General features: G+C 31.6%; 1 protein-coding gene across 1 annotated transcript; it reads right to left on the reverse strand.

Moving 5' to 3' along the window:
• Positions 1-338: 338 nt before the first annotated feature.
• On the reverse strand, positions 339-10655 carry LOC127704379 (perlucin-like protein). Its single transcript, XM_052208413.1, has 6 exons — positions 10603-10655; positions 8924-9081; positions 1781-1884; positions 1154-1235; positions 771-994; positions 339-397 (listed from the first exon to the last, which is right to left on the reverse strand). Exons 2-6 carry the CDS (start codon positions 9078-9080, stop codon positions 368-370), a joined length of 597 nt encoding a protein of 198 aa, XP_052064373.1. The 5' UTR covers position 9081; positions 10603-10655; the 3' UTR covers positions 339-367.
• Between the last annotated feature and the right edge of the window lie 579 nt (positions 10656-11234).

Raw genomic sequence — 11234 nt, forward strand, 5'->3', positions numbered from 1 at the left:
TCTTCCGTGATGTTAGGAATCGAAACGGTATTTGGAAGGCCATATAATTTACCTCAATTTAGGATAGACTCTTGAATTTTGAAGAGTCGAAATAGGATGAACGGATCATATAAACCCGAAGGCAAATATAATACAAGCCAAAACGAAAAATATAAACAAGTCTAAATTGAAAACAACGTTCAAACCTATGATTGCGTTGGATAAAAACCGCAATTTTTATATTTGTGCATGCAAAACAAATTGTGAGGGGTCTAAATACAGCACAAACAACATTTTCCAAAATATATATACATCCTTCTGATATATAGTTGTTATGTAAAAAAAACAAAAAAAGCTCATAGTTTAACATATTTTATTCCGTTCACTATTAGTTCTTTTTCGGAGGGCAGCCATTTCTCTAAATGTGAAAGAAACAAATAAATATTAAAATGATATTTGAATAGATATACATGATATAGTTCCTTAATCTTCTATGAACTGTAATATCCGTAGAGGAAACATTGATAATTATGGTAATTTTATGTATTCTAGCTAGAGACGAGTTTTTTTTTTTTTTAAATGTGTTACATATTTCTTTTCTTTGTGTGTCCTCTCCTTGTATGAAATAAATTGTTCCGGGATGTTCTGAAGGTTTTCTTTATTTGTGTTGTGGCAATATGAACTGTATGACGTTATTTCGAATTTATTGAAATCAAAACCAGGAATTTTTTTTGTAATGTTAAAAACAAGTTATCTTTATATCAAACTTAATATGTTTGTTTTTCACTTACAACATGTCTCTTGCATACAAAGGCATATGTTGTTGAGCAAGCATGATCGTTCCATGCCCCGTCAGCAGTTGGGTATAGCTCTACACACTGTATACTTTTTCCAGAACCATTTGGTTCACGAGGATGCCATTTAAAATATTTAACAGGTTCAAAGTTAGACCCCCATATCCACTTTCCTGAATCACAGTTAATTGCTCCTATCCAAAAAGGTCCTGCGTTTGCTTCTGTAAACACAAATTGTAATCGAAATTATACCGCATTATGTAATATTATAAAAGTATTTCTTGTTTGTTTGGTTTAAGATGGTGATCAATAAAACACTCAAACCATAAGAGAGAGAAAAAGAGAGAGATATTGTCTCAATTATATACAATTCGACTTACCTTTAGATTTCGTCATTACAAAGTTGTTTTCATTTTCATCAACAATGTTCACAAGAGATGAACCTTCTGCTTGACAATACCTCTAAAAAAGAAAGAGAAACTCAAAAACATTGACCATATTTTCAAAATCTTAATCAAGAATCATATAACAGTACACAAATACAATTTGCTTTATCAAAAATCATTTAACTTGTAAGCTATTTGATATATATAATTTTTTCATTTATTCTTTTTTTTTCACAAAGCCCAAGGACGAGGGCCCTTAGAACTACAGGTTACCGTACGACAATGACAAACACGCCTATCGTTAAGTAAACCTTTATATAGGCCGGGAATATATTGTTTCAGAACAAATTAAAATAGAGCACCAAAGTCTTGTTTTACGCTATATACATTCACCGTTCTACAATTGTGCAAAACAGCAACAAACGAAACAATCGTATGACTTAAAAGCAGTTGTATGAAAGAACAACAACAGAACAAACTGTAAAATTATGGGAAAGGGCTTGACTCGTAAGAACGTTATTGAGCACAAAACACAACTGGTAACAAAATGACAAAGGACATAGCATCCTCAAAGACTAGACAGTAAATCAATGAAACATTCATCTTTTTTATATTTCTTACCTCAGCTTCAAACCAACTTTTTTTGTCTTTGTTAAAATAGTAACAATGATCTCTAAAACGGTCCCAGTCTTTTTTACAACCACCATTTCCCAAAATATGTTTTCCTGAAATATCCAACAGAGAATTAAATTCATACAAGATCTACGTAAATTATTTTAAAACTAAGATCAGGACTACGTTCAATATCGTAAAAGCTAGTATAGCCGCTATGTCTTGGATATCTTTCTATATTGAACGATATGCTACGTAGCTAGCCTATCAACACAGCGTCATGAGAAATAACCTTTCCGACGACATTTTGGAATCTCTAGATAGCATACATTTTTTTGGCTATCTAGATCTATTTAGCGGCTAGCCTAGCTACACTTTCAGTAGTCAAAATCCAAGTAGCCCTACATAGCAGCTAAGACATTGAACGCAACCCTGATAACGATGGAAACTAAGATCTGATTACGATGCAATTTAAGAACTGATTACGATGCTAACTAAGATATGATTACGATGGAAGAGCAAAAGAGACAAACACAGTCGTCTGTAATCATCAACGTTCTCATTACTTTTTTCAATATTGTATTTCTCTAGTTCTGCAATCGACATAAGATATCAAAATATACTGTTACATTTCTTTTACCACGAATTGAATAAATTAGCTATAGTATCTTGTAAGTTCCCACTTTTTATTTGGAACATTTTACTAATAATGATAAGAGAAACCGATTCTACTACATAAACCCGGTTAGTAAAATATTTATAAACTATCGCTGGTTAATTCTAAAAAATCGTAAAAATGCTTGGTAGACCTCGCATTTTAAAGTTATAATTATCACGATTGCATAAATATCGTAAGCAACAGGATGGCGGGGTATGGTCTATATATATTTTACAGGGTGTTATTTGTCTATTGAGCATCTATACAATATCCTTTTTTCCTTGTTGATGAACATTCTGTCGTTTTATGCAGGGTTTTACCATGAAGTTTACCCTGTAAGATGTTTAGCTAGCTATAAAACCAGGTTTAATCCACCATTTTCTACATAAGGCAATGCCTGTACCAAATCAGAAATATGTCAGTTGTTTTCTATTTATTTGATGTGTTTGAGCTTTTGATTTTGCCATTTGATAAGTGACTTTCGTTTTGAATTTTCCTTGGAGTTCGGTATTTTTGATATTTCCTCTATAATAAGTTTTTATGTAAGTTTAGTCGTTTGGTTCAGGTGAACGTTCGTCTGTTACGCCCACTTATTACGTTTTACTAACAATGGACAATGTAAATCATGGGGTAAATCGAATGCATGATTAACTTTTATCCATGGTGCAATTGGAAATTTGAAAATTACTTCTAATCTGAACAAGAAAAAAAAGAAGACGACACATAAAAGTTACAGCTTTAGGTTAAAGTTTTATCGCTGCTTATAACGGAAATTTGCCAAGGAAACAACAGCTCAATATTAAATCAATTGGAAATAAATATACACAGCTTTGCTATTTTAATTTATACATATGTACGATTCTAAAGTTGAATTAAGGCACTTCTCCGCGAAAATGAAGTATGTATAGCGATTAAAACTGGTAGCAATGATGTGGTCTTCAAAAATGAAAACTTCACATTCTATAAAATACTGATTGAAGCCCATCCATGATTGTCACAACAGAAATTGATCGATTGATAATTGTTAAAATATATATATATTTTTCTTATTCAAAATTATTGACACTGAAGAAGGCTATTTGTACCGCCGAAATATTTCTCAACACGATTTAATAACATCGTCTTCGTATACTACCATCTTATATTAGTACCGTTGCGAAAAGCTTTTTAATGTTTTCTTTATTCTAGACGATCCGGTACATATTAAATTTGCTGGTTGTTCCTTTTTATAGGCTTCTGTATATATATATATATATATATATAATTCGTCTGAATAACAGCCCAGCAATGTTAGATCTGTAAATTTGCGGAAGCAAATTTTTGTTTTTCCCTGGACTGGATTCAAACTCATGCTACTGATATATCGTGGCCAAACCGCCTTGCACTATGCTAGGCGCTAGACCACTCGACCACCTAGGCTCGACAAAAATCAAGCTTTCGGTGGCCGGTGTTACCTTTCCTCGTCAGTTTTTATCTAGCGTCATAACACAGTACATGATATATAAGGCTAAAAACACAATCTGTAGATATAATTCGTCTGCTTCCGCAAATTTACAGATCTAACATTGTTGGGCTGTTATTCAGACGAATTATATATACAGAATGTGTTTTCAGCCTTGTATCATCATCACTGGTGATCCGATGGATGAAATCTGTCGTAGAGTTGTCACTGGTTCAGACGTACTTATATATATATAATCAATTAGACCCCTCTAACAAGAAACTTGTTTTTGCATGCACACGTATAAAAATTGCGGTTTTTATCCAACGCAATCATAAGTTTGAACGTTGTTTTCAATTTAGACTTGTTTACATTTTTTCGTTTGGGTTGTATTATATTTGCCTTCGGGTTTATATATCCGTTCATCCTAATTTGACTCCTCAAAATTCCAAAGTCTATCCTAAATTGAGGTAAATTACATGGCTTTCCAAATACTGTTTCGATTCTTACATCACTGAAGAGACATTAATTGTCGAAATCCGGATATGGTGTACAAAAATCTTTGCACCTTTGTTTGCGGTATACCATCTTTGCCGCAAGTTTATTGTTTTCTGTTTGGTATTAAATTTTTAATTAAGATCCATTTATTACACCTTTTGATCCGTTTATTTGGCAATCGCCAATGGCAGTCAGCAGGGTTTAAGAACATTTGTTGTTAGTCAAATGCGTTTTGTTAAAATATAGACTTTTTCACTTTTTTGGTCTTTTGGAAAATGTTGTTTGTGCTGTATTAAGACCCCTCTAACAAGAAATTTGTTTTTGCATGCACACGTATAAAAATTGCGGTTTTTATCCAACGCAATCATAGGTTTGAACGTTGTTTTCAGTTTAGACTTGTTTATATATATATATATATATATATATATATAAGTGCCTATAAATAGCAGCACATGACATACAAATCTATGGGAGTGTGGATTAATCAGTACAGAGATTAATTCAATTACACAAATAAAATTATAGATTGCCTAACAATGTAATTTTAACACACTATTTAGTATGTAAATATAAGAATGTTTAAAATATTTACAAAATGATGAAAATAAACGCAATATTTCGCTAGACTAACTAGCTTTATCAAGCGTGCATCTATCCAGGTGAAATCGGATGTAGATGATCAATATACATGATATATATATATATATATATATATATATATATATATATATATATATATATATATATATATATTAACGCCTGAAAAGTGTTCAAAACACCACCAATATTAAAAAATAGGAAACATTAAATGTAATTATCTATAAATATTTCGTATAACAGATATCCTTCATCAGTATGATTATAATGTAAAATGAATCATATAAATCTATTCTGATTCAACTTTAACAATCTTGAAATTTATACAATTAACACCGAACACAACAACGTTTGTACAATTCTAAAATTTCAAAAATGAAGTAGATTAGTTATTTACAACAGAGACTGCATAGATATGCAACTAATAAAAAATAGTAATGTGCGATATGAACTGGTACATTTCTAAAATTTCACAGGTGACGAAAGTTAAGATATTAAAACAAAGACTGCGTAGAAATACATTCCCAATGAACAGTACTGACCGATTTGAGGTGGTATAATACTCAAATTTAAAATTTGACGACGGTAAAGTGATAACAACAGAGGCTGCGTATTTACACATCCCAAATAAATAGCAGTTTGATAATGATTAAAAAAAAATAAGTAATTGAACGTGGCTGCGTACTTATACATCTCGAATGAACAGCACCCTGCGATTTAAACTGGTATAATTATAGAATTTTAGAGTTGACAAAGGTAAAAGAATAGCAACAGAGACTGCGTAGTAATATGAAATATAACCCAAATGAAAATAAACTTTTACAATATAAAGACAAAAATGTCAACAAAAGAGTGCCGTTTGTGCTGACTTACCATCCCAAATTTATCACACCTTATCCGCGAAAATTGGAAAGAAATCGAAAAACATCCTAAACTATCCAAGATCTTTCCCGAGCCACCTGTTATAGCTACCGTTGGCCCAAAAGCCTTAAAGACTTGCTGGTGAGAGCTGATTTATCCTCTAAATCAGGCTCTTAGTCTGTTGGCTCTTGAAACAAACGATGTCTGACTTGCAAGCAAATACTGAATACCTAGGATTTTAACAGTCACTCCACTGGTACGGAATACACCATATTTTACAATGTTAATTGAAAGACTACAAATTATCTGTATCTCCTACAGTTTAAATGTAGTAAACAGTATGTTGGCGAGTCAGAACAGCCATTTCACAAACGTATGAACGGCCATCGTAGCGACTATGAATGCAAGCCAGACCTTCTTCTCAGTCGACATTCGAGATCCCCTGGCCACACTACGGCAGATCTAAATCGACTGACCATTACAATCATAGACCACAACACTGCTTGGTCTAGGGAGGATAAACTCGGTCTGGAACGATTTTGGATAAGAGAATTAAACACTTTGGCACTAAATGGGATCAATGAAAAGGTGTAGTTCTAATTCGCGCAGTGCTTTTCATTTGGGTAATATTTCATATTACTACGCAGTCTCTGTTGCTATTATTTTACCTTTGTCAACTCTGAAATTCTAGAATTATACCAGTTTAAATCGCAGGGTGCTGTTCATTCGAGATGTATAAGTACGCAACCACGTTCAATTACTTAACCTTTTTCAAAATAATTTTTTTTTAAATCATTATCAAACTGCTATTTATTTGGGATGTGTAAATACGCAGCCTCTGTTGTTATCACTTTACCGTCGTCAAATTTTAAATTTGAGTATTATACCAGCTCAAATCGGTCAGTGCTGTTTATTGGGAATGTATTTCTACGCAGTCTTTGTTTTAATATCTTAACTTTCGTCACCTGTGATATTTTAGAAATGTACCAGTTCATATCGCACATTACTATTTTTGTTAGTAGCATATCTATGCAGTCTCTGTTGTAAATACCTAATCTACGTCATTTTTGAAATTTTAGATTTGTACTAGCGTTGTTGTGTTCGGTGTTAATTGTATAAATTTCAAGATTGTTATAGTTAAATCAGAATAGATTTATATGATTCATTTTACATTATAATCATACTGATGAAGGATATCTGTTATCCGAAATATTTATAGATAATTACATTAAATATTTCCTATTTTTAATATTGATGTTGTTTTGTACACTTTTTAGGCTTTTACATAATTTATTTATTGCGTATATGTATCGTTACTCGTAAGATCCTGCGCCCTCGTAAGAAAGTTCGTTGACTAACTATATATATATATATATAAACAAGTCTAAATTGAAAACAACGTTCAAACCTATAATTGCGTTGAATAAAAACCGCAATTTTTATACGTGTGCATGCAAAACAAATTGCTTGTAGAGGGGTCTAAATACAGCACAAACAACATTTTCCAAAAGACCAAAAAAGTGAAAAAGTATATTTTAACAAAACGCATTTGACTACGGGTCGAACAACGGATGTTCTCAAACCCTGCTGACTGCCATTGGCGATTGCCAAATAAACGGATCACTAGATGTAACAAAATGGATCTGAACTATTAATTTCATACCAAACAAATAACAATAAACTTGCGGAAAATATGGTATACCGCAAACAAAAGGTGCAAAAATTAGTACACCATATCCGGATTTCGACAATTAATGTCTCTTCAGTGATGTTAGGAATCGAAACGGTATTTGGAAGGCCATATAATTTACCTCAATTTATGATAGACTCTTGAATATGAGGAATCGAAACAGGATGAACGGATCATATAAACCTGAAGGCAGATATGATACAAGCCCAAACGAAAATTAATAAACAAGTCTTAATTGAAAACAACGTTTAAACCTATGATTGCGTTGATAGAAAACCGCAATTTTATATATGTGCATGCAAAACAAATTTCTTGGAAGAGGGGTCTAAATACAGCACAAACAACATTTTCCAAAAGACCAAAAGAGTGAAAAAGTATATTTTAACAAAACGCATTTGACTAGCAGGTCGAACAACGGATGTTCTTAAAGCCTGCTGACTGCCATTGGCGATTGCCAAATAAACGGATCACTAGATGTAACAAAATGGATCTTAACTATTAATTTCATACCAAACAAATAACAATAAACTTGCGGAAAATATGGTATACCGCAAACAAAAGGTGCAAAAATTAGTACACCATATCCGGATTTCGACAATTAATGTCTCTTCAGCGATGTTAGGAATCGAAACGGTATTTGGAAGGCCATATAGTTTACCTCAATTTAGGATAGACTCTTGAATTTTGAAGAGTCGAAATAGGATGAACGGATCATATAAACCCGAAGGCAAATATAATACAAGCCCAAACGAAAAAATATAAACAAGTCTAAATTGAAAACAGCGTTCAAACCTATATACTTTTTCTATTTTTTGGTCTTTTGGAAAATGTTGTTTGTGCTGTTTTTAGACCCCTCTACCAAGAAATTTGTTTAGCATGCACACGTATAAAAATTGCGGTTTTTATCCAACGCAATAATAGGTTTGAACGTTGTTTTCAATTTAGACTTGTTTATATATTTATATGTGTGTGTGTAATTACTCTAAATATCAGCACAACGATGTTAAATCTACAAAATTTGCGGAAGCAAATTTTTGTTCTTTCCTCGCTGGGAAGATATGTATATATATATATATATATATATATATATATATATATATATTTCGACAAAACAAAAACCCATTTAACCAGGTCGAGCACACTAGCTTTTATGAAAACTCGGACATTAGCAATCAGATCATTAACATCGTTTACCAGTTGCCACTTCAATCAAGATTTAAGATTGTTTATGTGTTTTATAAAAACTAATTAAATTTCAAAAAATGATATACCTTACGTATATTCTGTTTTTCTTCATTTTTATTGTCATTCTTTTAATTGAGAAAGAATTTATGTTAACTAGTCTATAATAAAACTATGATGTCGATCGAAAATTACAAGTGATCAATAAAAAAGACTAATACTGACCTTTGAGTCCCTTTTCCAAGTCACCGATTGTCTTTTCGAAAACTTTCAACTGGTTTCTTAAGTTACTTAAATGACTTTTTTCTGTTTTAGCCAGACATACATCTTGTACACCAGCCTCAACATACATAGCCCACAAAACAAGTACCACAGCAATCATTCTTAAACGTATTCATTGAATAAAAAGTAAATACAAATGCAGTGAAAAAAACTCAATTTTTTAACAACTAATATATGCAAAGACATGTCAAATGAAAATGAAAAGTTAACAGTTGATACGAATGTGTAATATTTCTGTTTTTGTATTTGCTTTTTATTTAATTTGTTGTTGTTTTCGCTAAAAAATATCTCATCATATATACTAGGATTAAATTTGTGCACATAAGACGCACTTTCCGTCTACAAAAGACTCATCAGTGACTTTCGAATTGAATAAGTTAAAATAATGATAAAGTACGAAGTTGAAGAGCAACGAGTACCCAAAATTCCGAAAGTGTTTGACAAATATAGCTGAGGTAATCTTTTCCTAGGGTTTTGATATACTGAGAAAATATAATTTAAATTCACATTCACATTCACATCTTGTACTTGAAAAATATAACGTTCAAGTTTGATTATATTAGGTATGTACGTACTGATTCAATAGAATACAAATAGCATGAATTTCATGCGTGTAAAGTGGACATTTTTCGGAATACACAGTAGTTAGATTGGGACAAAAGAGTAGGATGTAATTAAACAACTATACTTGTTATCTCTTATATTGGTGACTGTACACGATTGTAAAATTAAAATGGTGGTTGATATTAAGCAATGCATAAACGAAATATTAATGAAATTATTATTAACTGATTAAGTGATAGCTTATCCTTCAATTATCGGCTAAACCACATGTCTTCGACTGATTTTTTTTTTTTAATTAATTGTTCATAGGTACCTTATACTTTAGGATAATCTATGATGTTTTCTACGTTATTAAAGGGTTTTTATGTATACGACTTATATTTTGTAGGCGTGAATTAAACCAACTAGAATTTTACAAAGGAAATACTCAGTTTAAGATATTTTATGCATATCACTTAGGTAAAAATGCGGAGTTTCCCTAATTGAAGGTTTTACTACGGACAATCTTAACTTACGTAGCTTTATGCATACGGGCTGTGATTCTCAGGCCGTGTAATACATAGTTTCAAGTACAGATAAAAATTAAAGGGATCAAATAACGTAACAAGAAAAAAATGTTTATTTATTATGAAATGACTGAAAATCAGTATCTTGTATTTGTAGTGCCTTGGATTCAAGTGTTGCCTTTCAATTTGACCTAAATATATTTAACCTTCTAGTTTTAATGATTTTTTTAATTTTCAGAATCCGGTTGTCATTTCAGTTATTTGTGAAATAAGGTAAATATATTGAAAATAAATACTGTTTGAAAGGTAGGCTGTCTCAAAGAAATTCTTTTTTCGGTGTTCATAACCGAAAGATAGTTGATAAAATTCGCTGCCTTATAAAAGAGTCTATATCACAGTGTCAGGTGTTAACTTAATTTAATTGCATTTCTATTTTATATTCAAATGGACTTTTTTTATCAAAATTAAGACGACATAAGAATACCGATGTTTAGGATTGCAGGTTGTAACAATGAAATGAAAAGTAAACATATACTATTGATTATTTCTTACCTTTCTACGTGTTCTATGTAATTAGTCAGAACTTATGATATATTGAGTTTAGCGAATACAAAGTATTTGTAGAGATAAATATTGTACCATCTGATACATCTCATTTTACTGAAATATGATAATCCTACTTTTGCAGTCCGTATAGCATAGCAGGAAGTAGTATATCCTTGAAAACAAATCATAACTTTTCTGATAATTATTGTTATAATTGTTATATCCTTTTTCTGAAACCAAAAACATTTTACCCACAAGCAATGAAAAACCATGCATAAAAAATAAGTGGAATTTGAGATTCAAAACTGCATTTGTAGAATAAAAGAAAATATCACTTAATACTTTTTTTTTTTTTTTTATCTTTAAAAAATATCAATTTAGAATTGAGAATGGAAATGGGGAAACAACAACCCGACCAAACAACAGAAAACAGCCCAAGGCCACCAATTGGTCTATAACGCAGCGTGAAAATACCGCACCCGGAGGCGTGCTTCAGCTGGCCCCTTAACAATAATTATTTATCTTTATTTCTTTTGTTTAATTTCATTACTTTTGGAATCACACTTCTGTTGAAATTATAGCCAACAAAATTAGAACAGATATAACATGGATCATTGAGAAATGTAACAGGGATCCAA

This window comes from Mytilus californianus, unplaced genomic scaffold, assembly GCF_021869535.1.
Source record: "Mytilus californianus isolate M0D057914Y unplaced genomic scaffold, xbMytCali1.0.p SCAF_6, whole genome shotgun sequence".
Lineage (NCBI taxonomy): Eukaryota > Metazoa > Mollusca > Bivalvia > Mytilida > Mytilidae > Mytilus > Mytilus californianus.

Excerpts from the sequence above, each read along its gene's own strand:
- LOC127704379 (XM_052208413.1), bottom strand. The coding sequence starts at position 9,080 with ATGATTGCTGTGGTACTTGTTTTGTGGGCTATGTATGTTGAGGCTGGT. Across the intron at positions 1,236-1,780 it reads AAAGTTGGTTTGAAGCTGAG|AGGTATTGTCAAGCAGAAGG; the intron begins GTAAGAAATATA and ends TTTCTTTTTTAG. Across the intron at positions 398-770 it reads TTGTATGCAAGAGACATGTT|AGAAATGGCTGCCCTCCGAA; the intron begins GTAAGTGAAAAA and ends TTTCACATTTAG.